Here is a 20,731-nt window from a genome sequence, read left to right as displayed (position 1 = left end):
CCTATGACCAACGCCACGAGAATTCGAAGAATCAGAAAACCAGAATCAAACTGAAAGTCATTTATGAATAAAAATTCATCCACATCCCCCCCCCCCCCCCCCACCCCCCCCCCCCCCCCCCCCCCCCCCCCCCCCCCCCCCCCCCCCCCACCCCCCCCCCCCCCCCCCCCCCCCCCCCCCCCCCCACCCCCCCCCCCCCCCCCCCCACCCCCCCCCCCCCCCCCCCCCCCCCCCCCCCCCCCCCCCCCCCACCCCCCCCCCCCCCCCCCCCCCCCCCCCCCCCCCCCCCCCCCCCCCCCCCACCCCCCCCCCCCCCCCCCCCCCCCCCCCCCCCCCCCCCCCCCCCCCCCCCCCCCCCCACCCCCCCCCCCCCCCCCCCCCCCCCCCCCCCCCCCCCCCCCCCCCCCCCCCCCCCCCCCCCCCCCCACCCCCCCCCCCCCCCCCCCCCCCCCACCCCCCCCCCCCCCCCCCCCCCCCCCCCCCCCCACCCCCCCCCCCCCCCCCCCCCCCCCCCCCCCCCCCCCCCCCCCCCCCCCCCCCCCCCCCCCCCCCCCCCCCCCCCCCCCCCCCCCCCCCCCCCCCCCCCCCCCCCCCCCCCCCCCCCCCCCCCCCCCCCCCCCCCCCCCCCCCCCCCCCCCCCCCCCCCCCCCCCCACCCCCCCCCCCCCCCCCCCCCCCCCCCCCCCCCCCCCCCCCCCCCCCCCCCCCCCCCCCCCCCCCCCCCCCCCCCCCCCCCCCCCCCCCCCCCCCCCCCCACCCCCCCCCCCCCCCCCCCCCCCCCCCCCCCCCCCCCCCCCCCCCCCCCCCCCCCCCCCCCCCCCCCCCACCCCCCCCCCCCCCCCCCCCCCCACCCCCCCCCCCACCCCCCCCCCCCCCCCCCCCCCCCCCCCCCCCCCCCCCCCCCCCCCCCCCCCCCCCCCCCCCCCACCCCCCCCCCCCCCCCCACCCCCCCCCCCCCCCCCCCCCCCCCCCCCCCCCCCCCCCCCCCCCCCCCCCACCCATTGTCGCTCCTCTGACGAAAGATTGTAATTACATTTCAACGTTGCAAAGTTTCCACCCGCAAATTGTATTTTTATAAGAGAACTGTGAAAAATTCCTATTTGAAATTTCACTCGATCTCTTGATTACACGGAAAAATCAGAAAAACATAACGTTCAAATTTTTCAGTAGTGTTCCTGTAAAATATTGAATGGACTGGGTCAATTTTGCAACATTGGAATGGAGTAAAAAGCTCTCGAAGCTTGGAAGTTTATTCCGAACAAAATCGGCGACACTATCGTGAAATTTTACGCAGGAGAGTTAGTAACTTAAATCGAATATCCCTGACACATGTCGAAACTCCATTACCAAGAGACCAGGATCTTGCAAGTGCTCAATTGCTCCGTTCCTGTGGGGTAGAACTGCCTTAACGAATTCCCTATAGCCTTGTCTTTTTATCGGCTGAGGGAGATTACCGCCTTGTAAAAGGAAGAACATCTCATGAACATTGGAATGGTGCCAAATTTTCCTCATTAATTATTGTCCTTATTGTTTGCGGGAAGTTATACGGAGAGTTTACTTTAAAAATCTAAGTTCACACGCAATTTTGATGACCAGTTTTCCTTTGGGAAAAGAAAGTATGACGAGGAGGCTGCAAGGTCGTAAAACGGAGATAAGTGGTTTTGCACTTTATCCATGAGTATAAAAGAAGAGTGTTCAGAAATCGCCGAGGAACTTCAAGTTTTATGAAAGGAAATTTGGAAACGTCAAAAAACTCATACTGAGTTCTTCCCATACTGCCGTGCTAAGGGAAAACTCTGGATAAGCCTCCAGCCGTTGCCATATTCCCTTTGATAATAACCGAACTTGCTGGATGAATTCTGAATATTTTTCATCTAATTTTTTTATAGAATGTTCCTCGCAGTATAATGTGTAATATCTGAAAATGTCACGGAAAAATATACCTAACTTACTTGAAGAGAAAATCTTTCATGAGATACCGTGTTCGAAACTCACCTTCGAGTTTTAGAAGCCATGTGGCGCATCAAGCCCGATTTGTAGGCGCCATCGAAGATTTGTTAGGGGCTAAATTAACTTTTTACCTATATATTACGGCGCATTTAGTGAAAAGTTAGATGCAAGATATTTTTGTGGAGAAGACAAGGGCACTAAGAATGAAATCGTAAAGAATAAACAAAGCTTTCACTTGCAGTGCTGACAATTCTGAGTTTTTTCAATTCAAGTACATTTGTTTTTCTTTCTTTATGTGACTTCCCATGGATATCCAAATTTTTAGGGGGCAATTTTTAGGGGCCATGTTGGCGCAGAGTCTTCATTTTTAGGCGCCATGTTGGCGCAGAGTCTTCATTTTTAGGCGCCATGGCCGATTTTTTAGGCGCATTTGGCGCGTTGGTGCCTGTGAGTTTCGAACACTGCATCAGAGCACCGAAAAAAAAATTAAGTCAATTTAACATTCTGGATGTAGTGAGAAACTAAATGCGAAGTATCGCTGTAGAAGCATTCTGAGTTTTTTCAATTCAAGTACATTTGTTTTTCTTTCTTTATGTGACTTTCCCATGGATATCCAAATTTTTAGGGGGCAATTTTTAGGGGCCATGTTGGCGCAGAGTCTTCATTTTTAGGCGCCATTTGGCCAGAGCTTATTTTTAGGCGCATGCCGATTTTTAGCGCATTTGCGCGTTGGTGCCTGTGAGTTTCGAACACTGCATGAGGACACTTGACAATGTCCGAAAGCTCACAGGACGTTTTTCCTTAGCACAGCAGCACAGCAGCACAGCAGCACAGCATGGAGGATTACCCGATCCTCAATGGGGAGGGAATGCCACCACCATGCTGCTATGCTAAGGAATAACGTCGTATGAACATTCGAGAGTTGCCAAATTTCCCTGGATAAAACATATATTTTTGAGGAAATTTATTCATATTTTTCTTAGACATTTCCAGAAATTTTAAATCAAATTGCGAACAAAATGGCTTGAAAAATTAGACAAAATATAGACTCACAATTTTCCCGGTGAATTTATCTTTTATTGAAGGACATGCGGCAACATCTGAATGCTCATACGGCGTTTTCCTTAGCACGGCAGGAGGGATGAGTGATATTAAAGGCCCATCGCTGAACGGGACGTAATCACTAATTACTTACAACTCAATTCGGAATAAACGAGGCTGCCGCCGCCGCCATTGCTGCGCTGCATCTCGGAGCATGATTAATTATCCGCCGCGTTAAGTTAAACGGGCATCGAGTTATTGTCAAGTGATAAATCGGAACCGGCACCGGCGAGCCCCCGAAAGTTTCAACTTTGCAATTATCTTTCCTCCCGATTCAATTCCCCGATCGGACGCACGATTGCGCCAACTTTCCCGCCTCCCGCTCCGCGTCCGTGTCGCGCGGGTAGAGCGTCCTCGAAAAGAAGGCGCTGTGCGCCAAGGAGTATCGATAAGGACGGTTTTGGTGCCCACGCTGACTTTCCTCGACTCTACGATTTATTACTCATTAAAGGTCTGTATTTTATGGATTGCATTATGATTTGGTAATTTTTGGTCTCTATTTGAGTCTAACACTGGTACGGCGGGCCGATTATTATAATTGCTAGAGAAAGCTACATACAAAGAAGACAGAAGAGATATTGAGGGATCCTATTGGTGGAAGTGGGTGGTTACAATCGACAAAGAAGGTAGGTAATAGACTAAATAAAGGCAACCCATGAGAGACCCTGTAGTTAGTCCATAATTTTCTCCCTCAGTATAGGAACCATCCATTTCAACCAATAGGATCGCTCCATACTCCCTATGACTTTTTTGTCTATAGCTTTGTCTATCGATTTCAATAATCAGCCTGCAGGTGTAGGTCTGAGAGCAGATTTTGACGGAAAATGTGAGTTTCTCGGGTTTGCGATTGAATGCCGAAAATCCTCATTTTTTGCCGAAATCGGCCCTCAGACGCAAGACACATGTCTAGGCCATCACTGGATCTTGAAAGTGACTGAGTATGACATTCCGTAAGCAAAGCGTCTGCAAAGTTTTTGAAATTCAAATCTCGCGCCAGAGCTCTAGCGGCGGGAGCCAATTAAAAGCCGAGTTCTGGCCGGAAGGATCGGGAGAACCATAGAGTCCCTTTATACTGAGAGTCAAGACAATTTGAATCCATTTCTGATTGGTTCCCGTATTTTAGGCCTCCACAGTGTCACAAACGGGAATAAAGATTACATTTTCACCAATTGCAAAGATTATAATCTGAAATGGACCAGGGAATTACGGGTTCGGCAAGGAACAAACGGAATGAGAGGAGGAACGGAGAAAGGCATTTAAGAATGGGCCGATCAAAGATTACGAAAAACGTTCAATTTCTGTAATCTTTATTCCCGTTTGTGACATCCATGAGCCGAATTGTCTTGACTCTCAGTATAAAGGGACTCTAGAGAACCATACCTACGCTGCCATGATAGCAAAGAGAGCAGTAACTGCATTGCTGTATGAGCCATGGTTAGCACATGCTTTTATGCGTCTCGAGGTTCATCCCAGCATGCACTTACTGCTCTCTTCGCTATCAAGGCAGTACGTTTCACTTACCTTGCATTTCATCAGGAGTAGTTTATATTGATCAAAATTCGATGTACTCAACACAGTACCCTTGGAGCTAATCGGAAAGTTCGACCGGGACATGAGTGTGCTAAGATGTTTAGGTATTCAACCTGTTATCCATGATAGCTATTGATATTCAGCCACCACAATGAGGAGCTTGTGTGCCTGGCACAAAGGTTGTATTATACGTGGCGACCCCGCTGAGCCCTTTGGAGGTGAGCTTTTGTCGATGATTTGATTTATCCCTCGTATTGCAACCTGCAAGAAATCTGCCCTTCCTGGGGCCTCGTCGCCTCATTTGAATGTATTCATGCCAAAAGAAACTATGTCTCACGCAAATCCTATACACATAGTTCCTTTTAGCATAAATACGACCATTTCAAAGCGATACAATTCGTCGTTCCCCAATTGGAAGAAGGTTAATTCTGTTCCAAAGTTGCAAGATTTAATCAGAGAGTTCTATTTTGCCAAGACTATAATTGCGCGTGATTCCTGTCCAAACTTTTGCTGATTTTTGTATTTATCAGCTAAAAAAAGAAAAATTAGGTAGAAATTCTCGATAGAGTTTGCCAGCAAAAGTATAATTTATCATTTGCAACTGTGCAACATTGAAATGCAGTTATTTTTTTTTGTCTAGGAAACGACAAATTCGCCTGAAATGCTGGTTTCATTCGACGTGATTATATTAAAATCTGCGGAGCATAAATTAAAAACGTATTGAAAAAATTACGCGCATATTTTTGTTATAAGTAAAAACCGCTACGAGCTAATCTAATACGAACATATTAAAATTTGCCCGCTTGTTTTAATTACGTTGTACCCTTTCGACTTATGAACAGATATTCCTTTCAATGGATGACTTATCAATAAATGTCCTTTACAAGTGAAATTATATGCGATTTTTTCTCCAGCAAGAAGATTTTTGCCCCATTATTTACCAATCTTTACCAAGTCGTAAAAATTAAAAAAATCAGAGCTCGCATTTCAGTGGCTGTGTCTAATCTGGCTAATATATTCAAAGATAAAAGTTAATTTTGATTAAATCATTTTTTATTGAATTACTCAGTCGCTGAATCCATCTGCAAACTACACGTATGATTGAGTGAGCAACGGTTAGCATTGCTTAAGGTATTCTCTCTTTTGAAGGCGTTTTCGCGAAAATCATATCGCTGCACTGCGGTGCAATCTGGTTTAATCTTCATGCTGCATACCTGTTTTACTCGATGGAAACCACATAATTTCATAAGCTTTTTGCTGAGAAAACGCGGTTTTGGCATAGCAAGCAAACCTCTCTCCCTCCTGCAAGAGGATAAACATTCTGTTTGATAAGAGTCCTTTGCATGGCTGTCCCTTTCAATGTTGATCACTTTGTTTACCCAGATGACCTTGTTTCCACACAAATGCTGCGTTGCCAAAAGGACATTAACACATTAATTATAAGGATGTCTATACTGTGTGTGCGCAGTATTTCCTAAGGGTCAATATTTCGACCCATGCAAAAGTGCACGACTTCGTATTTATCCCTTAGATTCCCAATACTTTTTGAACGCAAAATCCGAGGTCGAGTCAAATAGACGCGTATTTATTTGCATTGATAGTTTTTGAGGTGTAACCTACGTTATTTTTATGTTTTTGAAGGTAAAATAAAATACATTTTTTTTAAATGTTCACCTTATTGGTAACATACTGGCGCTTTCTTGACCTCCCTCCTCATGTCCCATTCGTAACTCCCCAGAGAGGTAATCAGGTCAATGTGACTCCTAGGGGTAGTCGTAAAAAAAAATCCTCCCCAACACGATAAAACTCCCGCCATAAAACCAATTCTAAGACTTGCACCTTTGAGGGCGCTTGAAGGACCTTTGAACTATTTTTTTTTACTTCAAAATAACTATAGATTACGTCACATTAGAGTAAATTTTTAACAGAAATAATCTTAACTTTTCTCTAAATTTTAAACATAAGAGATACCTTAACATGACGGCGATGAGTTACAACTATCAGTGCTTGATAAGTGCCTGTTGCATCTGGAAAATCGACGGCGTGATGGCGCGAGGTGTGATTTTGCAATGATTTTGTCTATGCTGCCAATGGGGTGTCAAGCGCTGATTCTGGCGACAAAATAGAAAAATAATGTCCGATCACGTCGCTCTTATCTTCGGCTATGTTGTCACTCGATTTTTTTTTTTTCAATTTTATCTCTGATTTTCTTTCTGCGATGTATTTGAAGACCCATATCTGAAGCTCGTATTTGCAGGTCCCATATAACCCGTAGGACACGTGTTTTTAGCAAGCTGTGGGTCAATTTGACCTAGCCTAGGCATCTAAAGGTTGAAATTGGGCGAAGGGAAGGGGGCAAGAAAGAGAGAGAGAGAAATTGCGAAGGAAAAATATATTCAGGTTTTCAATATAAAGGCAACTTTTTGAAGCTGTAGGTGTAACTTGGTGGCAGGAAAATGCACAATACAAAACGCAAACGTCCTTACAAAAAATGTTCCCTCTCTTATCTTATGAGAGGCTTGCACATTTTGTATCAATGAAAATGAATTCATGCGCTAAAGATATCTGATAGCATGCCTTGAAAAATAAAGAAGCGACGAAGATATCATCTTAAAATTTCATTTCCAAGTTATTTGCTCAGTTTCAATTCAGTCCACTCTTTTTTCATCTATGAGAATATCAAGGTTATAAACGAATCGCATTATTAACCATTGGTTTTGCAGATTAAAACTTCTGACCCATGAAAACTTTCCTCTGTGCTTTGAGCTTGTAATTTTTTATGACAGAAAATCTCACCGATACTTTAGAAGAAAAGATAATCGAAAAAGTCACACAGCTTTCCCAAAAGATAAGAGCAGCTCTACAAACCATCAAGAGTACGTGTTTTCGTCCTTATCGAAAAATCAATTCCCAAAAATATCCGAAACCAAACCTACGAATTTGCCGTTTCTTGAAGAGCAAAGCAAACTGAGGACAGAAAATTGTTTTTTTTTAATCAGCCAGATTAAAAAGTTTGAGCTTACTTTTAACTATTATTCAGTATAATCAAGAGAGGTTCTGCTTAAATGTTGATCGTCGAATTATGGTGTCATAATGGGGCTAAGTAGATCGACCAGGGTGAGTGAATCCAGAGTTCTAAAGATGCATGACTGAAAAAAGCCAGCGTGAAAAAAGAAATCAATCGATGGTAAAGCCACAGCGTGATTTGACTTACATCTCTCCAAAATTTCTTTCCTCAGTAAAATTAACTGCTTGTACGGCGCAAAATTTCGCACAATTTTCCGTGAGCGATCAAGAAATATTTAGAATTTATTGCGCAGTGTTGGCTTACGAATACTTAAATTAAATTGTAATTAATTAACTGCAGTAATTAAATTGTATAATATGACTCTGCCAACTTTTTAAAATTGACTATAAACAAAATTGGTGCGTATTTTGCGGCGCGTCGCTCCATTGTTAGTTCCCGATAGTACACGTAAATGCAGGGAAATACAAAATTACATTACGGTGCAAGGTAAAATAGCGACATACTCTCTGCTGAAGTGTTTTTTTTTGTTTTGTTTTTTTTCCTCCAGATTACTTAACCCTCAAGGTTCTGCGGCATGAGCGGACCGAGACCCCCCCTGGCTTCCCCCAGAATATTTTCGAAATTTGAAAGCATCTAACATGCTGGAATCAATTTCGTCCTGAAAAATTACCTAATACAAGCGTCCCTCTTTCTTCTTTCCTCAGCTACTTCCTTCTTTTCCCCCCTTCTTCTTCGTCCTTTTTTTCGGGTGAACGGGGGGAGGGGGCTCCACGCCCCTCCCCTTTGACCCGCCTATGTTCTGCGGGTTTCATTCGGCAATTTCAGGTGGCATCGAGCTATAGGAAAATCCGCCAAAAAAAAAAAGCAACAGAGCTTCGTTGGTAATATATTCGTCCGCAATTCAAGCCTCGAGTCCTCCACGTTCCGTCAATTTTAATTTCGAAGTATCCTTTGCAACTGTGTGCCGTCTTCGCTCGTCTACGGACCCGAGCCCGCTCGCGTGACGTCATTCGCCGAGTGGACCGAGATACCTCATTCATCTTCTCGGCGCGTGAAAATTAGCATGGGCTCCGCGAGCGACGAGCCGCCTTCATTTTTTCAGCACGCCTCCCCGCATCGCACCCTCCTCCCGCCCTCCCCCCTCCTGCGACCCATGAATCACCTTTTGAATGACAAGAGTTCCGGTGAGCGCGGAGACCTAAGTGAGGTGGAAGCTAAACTTTTTGCCTCTCTTCCCTCTCCTCTCGACGGTTTCTCCGAGTGAGCCCGTGCATTTTACTTCGGGAGGATAACGGTCGTCTCTACGTGAATGAGGAGAAGGACTTTTAAATCTACTGAGCTTGAAAGGGATTTCCTTGACGCATCCCCAGATAATGCAAGGTGTAGAGGCGTTCAAAGGAGAATCCTCTCTTTGTTTTTGTTTTTTTGGCTGAATGCTCCGTAACGTAGTTGACGCTCATAGACTGCATAACGACTCAAAAATAATAAAAAAAAAATAAATAAAAAAACCGACTGAGTATATTTTTTATCCCTTTCGAAATCTCTATCTGACTATGCAAGTTGTCACTCTTATGTGTTGCCATGTTACCTATGTACTTAAGAACAATAGTGTACGATTTTTTTACTCGGAAATGTCGAGGGTTAAAAATTAAAATTAAAATTTAATTTATCATTACCTTTGGTTTGAATGAGACTTTCATGACTTTGACCGTTGAATTTGACAGAAACTTAACAATAAAACATAAGAAATAGTCATGACAAGAGGTGTAAATAAAATTTTACGTCATCCTGGTTGCGATGTGTGTGTGTCTCACTTACAAAATCAATTTTATTCAGAGGGAATAATCAGTTCAGCAAGCCAAAAAAATCAACAAGCTGTGTAAAAATTACAAAGCAGAGGAAAAGTATTTTGAACATGGAATTAATCTTTAAATTTTGTTCTTAACACAAATAAGTCTTATGGAAGAATAAATCTTCAAGCTTTCTATTCTTAAATCTAACTTGGTACGACTTTGTGAGTTTTTCTTAAACTCGATGGTTTCTACGAAAGATTTCGCAAAATCACATGCAAACCAGCCGAGCAGGCTCTCTGTTGAAGCTTTCATTTCATCGCAGCTAATTATATTCCAGGCGCACAAGAATATTTACGAGTGCGCAATTGCATTAGCCTACCTCGATAATGACCCCAGTTTTGGGCTAACTCCTTGCGCCTGAAATTTAAGGCAAGGCCTTTACTTCGGTGGGGCTGTAATAGGCTGAAATATGGCGCTCATCAAGGAAGCCGTTCAGTGCAGATTACTTAGTCCTCACTCGTTACGTGACTCATTTAAGCTGGCTGAGACGGGCATGGCTCGGGCATGTCAAGTTCCTTAAATTGCCGCCACCCCCTCCCCCCTCCCACGACCATCCCTCCTTGCTTCTGCTTCTGCTTATCTGAATTTTGTGTATTCACCCTTTCAACGATGTTGCCGTTCGGGCGATTTTGGTATTCTGCTCAGTGGCGTGGCGTGAATGATCGATTATCGATATCTCGCCTTTTGAAGCTATGGTATAGAATCGATTACTAAGGTGTTCGCTGCGAACACCCTGATAATCGATCTTTTTTCATAGGTTTAAATGACAGATCAATCGATAAATCGCAAAGCACGCCACGCCACTGATTCTGCCGTCCAAAGGAAAAACGCCAACAGCTTTGTTAAAGGTGAATTAACTTTCATTACAGATCGAAGATCTTATCATGATTGATTTAAAAGACCAACACTTACTTTATGATTTTTAATGATCTCGAATTTTCTAATCAAACGGAAAATCCTTGATTTAAAACCACTCAAAATTGTTTCCTCTTTTACAGCACGTACTGCTCTATTACAAGAAAATTCAATTACCACGAGGCTTCATTTTTTTTTCATTTTTAGTTCCTAACGATATGGTGGAGCTGTATCGAAAAACTGAAGGATTAAAATGCGTTGGGTTCTTTGTAAAATAGCTGTTTGTCAGGAAAGAATTGAAAAAGTGTTGATTGGAGATACGGCGTTTTTACTAGGGCGGCAGTATTGGCCGAGAACTGGAATAACTTCCAAGAGAAAATACCCCCAAGGACCAAGTCTCATAATAATCGATTGAGCATGAGCCTAGGTAGTATTTTATTCCACGTCCACTAACTTGGATTATCAAATTCCGAAAATTACAGTTAAAATTCAAGTTCCCCGTCAAAAAATTTCCCATACCACCAAGAACCACAAACATTGATTGAACAGGAGCAAGTTATCATTTTAGGCAATGTCCACCATCTTGGATGTTTGAATTTTGCAAATTACAGTTAAAATTCAAGGTAGCGGTCAAGCAATGCTACCTGACACCAAGTTTCATGATAATCGATCGAAGAGGAGCAGAGATGTCATTTCAGGGCACATCTGAAATCTTGGATTTCCAAATTTTGAAAATCTGAAATAAAATACAAGTTTCCCGTCAAATAATGCTATCAGGTACCAAGTTTTACAAAAATTAATCAAACGGGAGCCAAAATAGTATTTTAGGTCATATCTACCGTCTTGGATTTTCGAATTTTAAAAAGAGTCGAAATTCAAGTTTCTTGTCAAAAATTGTCTCTGCGTGGTACCTCGTTTCACTAAAATTGATCGAACAGGAGCCGATATGATGGGGACTCTGTACAATGATAAACGATACCGGTCAGTTTGCATACGTTAGTTTGCCTCCATTTTTGTCTGATATTTTGCAATAATTCCGTGGGGGGATAGTTGCTCAAAGCGCTTACAACAGTGGGTATCGCTTCGACTTGATGGCGAAAGGTCACGATTACCGCTTGTAAGCGCTAATATGCGCTTCACGCCAGCGGACCGACTGCACTGCGTTCGGCGCAATGCGAGAAGTATTCATGCAGCCTCGTAGGCGCTGATATGCGCCCCGCGCCGATCGCACTGTTTGGCGCAATGCGTGAAGTATTCATCCAGTCTAGCAGGCGCTAATATACGTTCAACACCGGCCGCACTGGGTCAAACGCGTCAAACGCGATTATTCGAATTTGTGTTAGAATATTCGAGGCATCGAATAAAGGAGCTTAAAAGGTCCATCCTGCGTTTTGACGCCGCGCCTTATTAGCACTCCAACGCTGCCTCGTTTCTCCCGATTAAATATTTTTTCCGAGAAAAAATAGGAGCTTTATTTACACTCACGACCAGTATTCAATCTTTTCACTTCATTTATCATCAGAAGGTAAGACATCAATGACTTGTTAACAAAATTAACCTAAACTAGCGTTAACATAAAAATTTTCCACCTGTTTCCTGTTTTGCCAAACTTCTACCTTAAATTAATTTTTTTTAAATTCGCGCTTTTTTTTTTTTTTAAAAAAAATTAAAAAACCCGTTTCTCGGTTTGCTGTCAGGGCTCTGTCATATTTTCCGCCTCCAACTAGGTTCCAATTTTTCTTTTTTTGTAGGTTGGGGTGGAACAGTCCCCCTGACGACGGCCGGGCGGGTGCTAGTGATCTTGTACGGGTTCCTGGCCTGCTCCGGCGGTATCCTCTTCTTCAACCTCTTCCTGGAGCGGGTCATCACGTTGCTGGCCTACATCCTGCGGCTCCTCTACATCCGCGACCTCCGCAAGCGGAAGGGCACCGAGATCCACGACATGGACATCCACCAGGACCTCGAGGAGTGGAAGCCCTCCGTCTATTGGGTTCTCGTCTGCCTCGCCACCATGTCCGCCGTAGTTGGCTCCTTCGGCGGCTGGCTCTACTCCACGCACGAGAACTGGTCCTACTTCGAGGCCGTCTACTATTGCTTTGTCTCCTTCTCTACGATAGGTAGGTGCATCGACTTGCTGAGTTAGCTTCATCAAAAACCGTTCAGCGGGCTGTTTTTTGAAATTGGTAGACAAAACGAAAAACAGAGAAGACGTAGGGAGTACGGAGCGATCCTATTGGTCGAAATGGGTGGTTGTTTTGAACCAAGGGAGAAAATTTTATATAACTGTAGGGTATCTTGTGGGTTGTCGTTAGTTAGTCTGTTACCTTCTTTGTCCATTGCAACCACCCGCGTCCGCCAATAGGGTCCCTCTATACCCCTTTTGTCTTCTTTGTCTATCGCTTTGTTTATCAATTTCAACAATCAACAAGCTGTATTGTGTTGTTCCGAATCGTACTGAACTGTTAAACATTTTGGACTGAAATTCTGTGCCGATTCTATATAGCGCCCAAAAACAATAATTTCGACTGATATGAATGCGGAGCGGAATCTATACTCTGTACGAAGTTACTTACAATTACGGAGCAAAGTTTCCTCTTTTTGTGGAGTGCCATTCACTCTTACGGTGCTAATATCAATCCGGGTTTTTGGGCGCTAGCCGCATAGACTTCGGCACAGACTTTCAAACCACGATTTTTAACAGTGTTGGCAATGTGGGCTGTGTGATATTTGCATTTTTAGAAGTATCAACAATTAATGAGCTTTATCCGAACGCAAAATTTCTGCCCTTAATGTTGATACGGATATGTATAGCCTTTTTTTAACAAGTGCAGGTTTTTAACACTGAATCGTAAACTAAATAATAGTGAAAGTGTTGTGTATTTTACAGGGTTAGGAGATTATGTCTCCGGAGAGGGACATGCAAACGAGCCACTGTACAGTGTTTTAAGCTTCATTGTTATCAGCCTCGGCAGCTGTTGCACCTACTCACTTTTTAACGTGTTGAGTATCATCATAAAGCAGTTCTTAAACTGGCTGATTTGGCACTTGGACTGCCACTGCTTTGATCGAGAGACAGACAAAGGAGACCGAATGCTTCGACGTCATTCCATCAGGTTGGTTTCAAATAAATAAACGAAAGAATTGCTCAGTTCAACCATTCAATAGATTCATTTTAGATCCATCAATTTTTGACCAGTCATCGATTTACTGACCTATGTCTCTTTAGTGCTGCCTCTTAATATTCCTGTTAATTAGTCGATCGCACCCAAAATACAGAATAAGTGCGGACCTTTTATGTTTGGACATAGTTCTACCGTGCAACGGAAAAACGCCATAAACGCCATTTTACATTTTTTAGAAACAATGTATCCTAGCAGAAAAATTTGTGTACATTAGGACAATGTTATTACAGAATTTTTTCGCAAATACTATCAAGAGCATACCTGAAAATTTGAGATGCATGGGTAAAACAGTTTAAATAAAGTGTAAAGTTCCGAAAAACGAGGGAAAATCTTGATGAATTTACGGCGTTCTTGCTCAGCACGGCAGAGTTGTAATTAGGACGTTTCTTCTCTTGGAGCCTTGATGCGTGATGCGGATCCAAATGTTGAAAAAGATAGCTTTCAGCTAGTCAGTCCTGTCTACATACAGGGTGTGGGAAAGATGCCAATAACCGATAATGTACAGCTGGAAACGTATTATGCTAAATAAGGTCTCATCCAAGATTGGCAGGGTGCACAACTGCACTCGCTATGACAAAAACCCAGAAAGAAAGCACTGTCTGAGACCGCATCTAAAGCCGCATTTAGCTCCGTATCCTGTTCAATATGCTTAATTCTCCCTTATTACGATTCATTTACTGCGATTGCAATTTCCACTTGAACAAAGCTGAGAAATACGGTCGTATCTCCAAAAATGTCAAAGAAAAATATTTTATTCCCTTGATACCTCCGCCGAGGGTATTCAATTTTAATATTCCACTAAGCACTGATTATTGTATACAAATGTATAATTATACCCTAGGCTAAGTCTTGGTGAGTCTAAATTTAACTCTAGCTCCTCCGCTAAACAGATGGGCTTTTATAAAAATGGCCGAATTTAAGTAGACATCAATGGAGCTAAAGTCATGCCGGTCAAGTTATCAGAGTCTGATTGCAATGTTCCGCGTCTCGGCTCATATTTCATGGCTCTAAAGGAAAATTAATCGAGGGTTTCTTTATAAATTGCCCATGAATTTCGCTCGCTCATTGCAAATTGAAATGACTTAGACTTAGTTCCTTTAGACTTAGGAAGAGAATGAAGGACTTACTACACACTGGAAAAAAACACATTGGATCTAGAGTCCAGACTCTTAAAACATTGACAAGAAAAAGTAATCTTGATTCAATCAAAAACCAAGCCTCTTAATTTAAGCCGATTTTGTTTTGATTCAAGCAAAAATCCGATTGAATCAGGAGTATTTTTTCTTGTCAATGTTTTCAAGAGTCTGGACTCTAGATCCAATGTGTTTTTTTTCCAGTGTAGGGTCTTTCGTCGGTTGCCGTCAGTCTATTACCTACCTCCTAAGTCTATTGCAACTATCCGTTTCCACCAATAGGATCCCTCAGTATCCCTTGTGTTTTCTTCGTCTATAGCTTTGTCTATCAATTTCAACAAACTTTTTTCTGATTCCAGGTTCCAGCGGGAGCAGCGAGAACGACGTCGACGCTCGAGCCTGACGGTGCCGAAGACGATCCGGCGAACACGGAAGGGCGGCGCGGGAGGGGCTCCGAGCTCCATCTCGAACAACAACGAGGAGGGCGACGACGTGGACTCGGACTCGGGGGGCGGCGAACCGGGGCGGCGGCTCTCCGGGGAGATGATCTCGATGAAGGGCCTCGTCTGCGGGAACAAGGTGAACCTGGCCGTCATGCAGAAGCAGCTCTACGAGACGGCCCAGATGTCCCGCGGCGGGGGCGGCTACGACCGGAGCACCCACTTCGGCCCCGGCACCGTCGGCCCCCTCGCCATCGTCTCGCACAAGTTCGGCGAGAAGTAGGGTGGACACCGTATTTTGTTCGAGGATCAAAAGTCCATCTCCGTTATCACACCCACCGACTTCGATTTCACTACTTGAGCCTCAAGATTAATGCTTCTGTAATAGAGCACCTATATGGGGAGAGTACCAGCAGCCTGATTGTTGAAATCTTGTGTTAGCCGGGTAGACATAGATGACATAGGTTAAAAGGCGGAGCGTGATTGGTCGGCTATACCTTATCGCTGCTTTGTCGCGCCTATGTCAGGAGGAACTCACGACAACCTGAAGGCACCAGCGGGCCGATTATTGAAATTGATAGACAAAGCTATAGACAAAGGAGACAAGAGAGACATGGAGAGATCCTATTGGCGGAAACGGGTGGTTGCCATGGAAAAAGTAGGTGGGTAATAGACTCACTACCGGCAACCCACGAGAGACCCGACAGTTAGTCTATCATTTTCTCCCTTTGTCTATAGAAACCACCCGTTTTAACCAATAGGATCGCTCCATACTCACTATGTCTTCTTTGTCTATAGCTTTGTCCATCAATTTCAGTAATCAGTCCGCTGTTAAGTTTCCGACCGTATGTCGACCATTCCACCTGATAACGGCACGATAAAGCAGCAATAAGACATAGCCGATAATTCTTGCTTCGCCTTTTAACCCTAGGTCATCTATGTCTACCCGACAAACATAAAATTTCAACAATCAAGCTGCAGACTGGCGTGCTAAGGAAGAGCGTCGTATGAGCCTTCAGACGTTGCCAAATTTCCTTCAGTGAAAACCAAATGTATTGGGAAAATTTCGAATACTTTTCTTCAAATTTTTCAGACAATTTTTTTCGCAATTTAATCTAATATATTTAAAAATTTCAAGATAAAATATGCATAATTATCCTCTAAGATACTTGTTTAATCCATTGAAATTTGGCACCTCTCGAATTTTCATGCGGCGCTCTTCCTTAGGTGAATGTATTTGTACATTCTTTGTCCAAAATTTCTCTACAGACGCATTAAACGTTCCAAGAGACATGAAAATTGACTTTTGTCTCTCCCTTTCCATTTGGACGCTTCACCTCCAAGAGAAATATGAAATCTAAAATCCCTTCCCCTCATTTTTAGGGGCGAAGGATTTTATTCGCGCGATAACGAGAGAATCTGTGAATTCCAATATACATAATTTTTTTTTTTTTTTTCGAAGTAAATTTGTTTCTTTAGCCATGTCAATAACTATGTAAATACTTGTCAATCATTTTATGTCCTCAAATCCATTGGAAATGAAAATAAAAGCTTCACACCCCCGCTTCTTTTCTGCCCCTTGGAGGCATCCATAACCAAATGCCAGTCGCTCGTAAGTTGAGATCTTTCTCCATTCATGACTTCTTGCAATACGTTGGCTCGTAAAGAGAATCGTAAAAGTCGAACTCGAAAAACTTGTAGTACGTTGACACTCGAGAAAGAACGCTGATACACAATCTTATTGTTAGCCGCCCCTGTCGCGTACTGAGCCAATCGCAATTCGCATGTAAGAACGACAACAAGAAGCGAGAAGCTTTAGGATATAGATATTCTCGGAATCAATTTTTCCCCTCTTTGCTTTTATCGAAAAGCTGGAGGTTCCACCACCAAGACAGCGCAGCGAGCAAAGGCATCTCTAAAAATTCAGTATTTGAGAATTACAATAGCATCAGATAGGATTATTTTTTTCTAGTTCAGTGTAAAATCTCTACAATTATTTTGATTTGGAATATTATAAATTTGGAGAACACGTTGTAAAAGTATCAAATAGAGACAAGCATTGCATTTCCCGAAAAACATATAGGATACCCAAGCCATGCTTCAGGAGCGAAAAGAGAGAATATCTACGTTATACTCAGCTCGTCTATCGGTCATGTTTACGCATGTGACCTAATTAGACAAAGTAAAGAAACGTTTCATTGATTGGTTCGAAATAGCCAAAAATAAATAAACTCAGGATCCTTGAAAAGTGCCAAACAGATATTCGAACAAAATACGGTTCATTAAGAACTTCAAGAGCGGCCAAATATTATTATAGGTATTAGCAGTTTTAAGATTATTCGCTCAACGAGAACAGAATGTTGGCAGCCGATGCTAATTTTCCAAAGTGTCCTCAAATGATTGCTCATTTACCAAATTAAGGTGAATCCAGGCTCAGAACTTCGCGATTTGGCCGCACCACGTCGCGCTGCTCAGAATAGCCGTATATATTTGCCAAAATAATAAAAACCGTAATACTTATTCAAGATTGGAGATCCAGGGGATGTAGCAACATACTTGAGGAACATTCAGTAAAAAAATCTTCTCAAAATTCCTAAAAATAAAGTCGTAACTACGGCGGAAAGTAATGCCCATTGCGGCAATGGGAGAGAGAGAGACAGAACATGAGGGAGTCGGTTGTGCGCTCGGCCGCCGCCTCTGAGCTGAAAGTTTCAGCCGTACTTTCTCTGCACTTGTAATTCTAATTGCCAATATTTTTGGCTCAAAAAATCAAGCAAAAAATAATCTACATCTTGTGGATCTGCTTTTTGTAATTTGAGGAATATTATTTCAGTAATCGTAGAAGGAAAGTGAAATTCTCAGTGGTGACTGGTGGCGCTATCTCTAATCTTGAATTATCCCTAATCGAACCCTGGATTCACCTTAAATACCTTTATGGCATAGCAAAATATATAAATGATTATGGGCGTATTTTCTTGGCCTGTCATTTTTCAACTTCTTCCTATTCTCCCTGTCGATGTTGCACAAACGGGCAAGTGCTGTCATAACAGCTTCATAACCCAAAGTTAAATTGAGCTAATTATTTTCAAAACATGCCACCTCCTTTCCAATGTTGTCGATATTGAGCGAGTCGTCAATTTTCGGTAAAAATCTGAAGCGTGATTTTAAACTTTATTTGCCACTTAAATAACAAGTCAGTATTGACAACTGCCTGCTTAGTACGGTATGTAAAGTATCATCATTATATTTCAGATAACATTGAATTGTTTTGTGACAGCTTTGTGAAAAAAATGTCATGATCCTGAAATACAACAACATTTAATGTAGACTGAAATACAGAAAAATGGAATTATTGCTCTCAATTAAAAATGTAAAAATCAATTCATAATGTAAAAAAGTCTGATTGTAGGCTGAATGTAAGGTTGTTTGAGATTTTCAGCGTTTTTTTAGTTCAGACTTCTGATAAATCTGAAATAGGTCATCACTGATGATCTTCTGCACCATAATGCCATCGGCCTTTATATGCATTGTTCTACGCAAATGGAAACTGACTCCATGCAACACTTATTTCTTCCGATTCACCTGATTTACCATGTAATTTCCTCTAACGGACGAAGAAACTGCACTTATCATGCTGAATATATTCAGTCTTCTCTGTCGATCGATGAAGCACCTGCATAGTCAGTTCTGCAACTTCTTTGACATCTAAGGTTGGTTAGTAGTCAATTCTCGTATCAAATGTAGGATAGGTGTCATTGTTTGAAAATCTAACCTTACACCGCTTTTGGTAATATATTTGTTGATTTATGGATCCTTTCGACAACTTTATTTTGATTGATACATTCAAATGACAGAAATGATTGAATACCAGCAAATAATGAAAACTGTAATTAAATCAAGTTTACAGGAGAAAAATGTTACAGTAACAGAGCAATTTTTGCATGTCATTTCAAAACCTCCTTTCTAGTAAGTGTAAATTACTTAATTTAAAATAATTCCCGATGTTATGTATATACTGTATTTAAATTTTATTGAAAATTGTCAATACCGCAAGTCAATTGAATAAAAATTTTAAGGAAACAATTATGTCTTGATATTTTTGTATCCCCTAATCGCAACCGCATCACGTACTTTTGAGCTTACAGCTTTGATATACCTCCAAGCGCATTACAATGAGTTTCAAGTTAGATAATCCTATACAATTTCAAAGAAATAAACGTACAAATTTTCAAGAAAATTAAAATCAGAAATTTGGCACGGACTGAATTCTTATATCTACCGTTTTCTTTTGCACAGCGGAGCATACCAGGATTCAACCGACCGATATGACGTGTCTTTCATCAAGAGCGCTGAGTTTTTTTCTTTTTTTTTTTTTGAATAATCTGACATGATGAAAAGTGAGTGCGAGAACGCTCCTGCTATGAATAAAGGGATGAAGCGGAGGCTGCAGATAAATATATGGGAATAAGCACCCTATACAGCAGTGGCGAGGCGAAAATAATCGATTATCGATATTTCCCCATTTGAAGCTGTGGTAAAAAATCGATTATTAAGATGCTCGCTGCGAGCACCCCGTTATCGATCCTTTTCCATGGGTTAAAACGACAGACCGATCGATACATCGCAAAGTACGCCACGCCACTGCTGCATACAGTGGTAATGTGGCACGAAAATGAGGAGAACAAAGACCTAGTGAGATGCGATGTTGTAAAGAGATTGGATAGAGGAAGAGATTCGGGTAGCTACTTACAAAAGCTGTCCTAAAAATGAAGAGACGCTGAAAGAAGGAGTTTCAGCTCTCGGAGACTCTCTTGATCTCGCGACGAGGCTGTATTGTCTCCGCGCGACTTGAGACCACGCATGGTTGACTAATTACTTCAACTGCAGCAATGTCACATTGAAAAGCCTTATTTATTTTCATGAAATCATATTACGAATTGTATCCGGATCACGCAGAAAATGTCACAAAAATCCGAATAATAATACACTGGAAAAAAAAACACATTGGACCCAGAGTCCAGACTCTTAAAAACATCGACAAGAAAAAATACTCTTGATTCAATCAGATTTAAGCTTAAATCAAGAATCTAGCCTCTTAATTTGAGCGGATTTCTTTTTGATTTAAGCTTAAATCTGATTGAATCAGGAGTATTTTTTCTTGTCGATGTTTCTAAGAGTCTGGACTCTAGATCCAATGTTTTTTTTTTTTTTTTTTTTTTTTTTTTTTTTTTTTTTTTTTCAGTGTATCAATGGCTAATCCGAAACCACGTATCTCCATTGCGGTGTTTTAACATTTCCTCCCCTTTTTTTATTTTTTCAAAGAGAATCAAGTCAACTTTACAGCTTGTAATTCGTGCAGAACATTTTCCCGACAGAGAAGAAAAATCAAGATAGGTGTCAAGAAATAATTGTGACTAGGTTTTCAAAGAAAAAAATATGTACGGCAAGGAGTTTAAGAGTCTAAATGAAAATACGTGGTTTTGCACCTCGGCCATTGATATAGCCTCCAAGAGTTTTTTTTCACATGGGCCATGCATATAGAACAAAGGTACGTCCCATTGAGACAATAAACTATAATGTCTCAATACCGTAGAAAATATTGCCTTATGAAGTAAGTACACTCATATTTTCGGTGAAGATTCTTGCATGTTGGCAATACC

At 42.6% G+C, this 20,731-nt stretch overlaps 1 protein-coding gene across 1 annotated transcript; it reads left to right on the top strand.

Moving 5' to 3' along the window:
* The first annotated feature begins 11,281 nt into the window (after positions 1–11,281).
* LOC109030715 (potassium channel subfamily K member 12) lies at positions 11,282–19,170 on the top strand. Its single transcript, XM_072297604.1, has 4 exons — positions 11,282–11,297; positions 12,068–12,433; positions 13,204–13,429; positions 14,991–19,170. The coding sequence occupies exons 1-4, from the start codon at positions 11,282–11,284 to the stop codon at positions 15,352–15,354; spliced, it is 972 nt and encodes a 323-aa protein (XP_072153705.1). The 3' UTR covers positions 15,355–19,170.
* Positions 19,171–20,731: the final 1,561 nt, after the last annotated feature.

The sequence above is a fragment of the Bemisia tabaci genome, chromosome 3 (genome assembly GCF_918797505.1).
Source record: "Bemisia tabaci chromosome 3, PGI_BMITA_v3".
NCBI lineage: Eukaryota > Metazoa > Arthropoda > Insecta > Hemiptera > Aleyrodidae > Bemisia > Bemisia tabaci.
The sequence above is the reverse complement of the archived record's forward strand: the minus strand, read 5'-3'. Positions and strand labels throughout refer to the sequence as shown.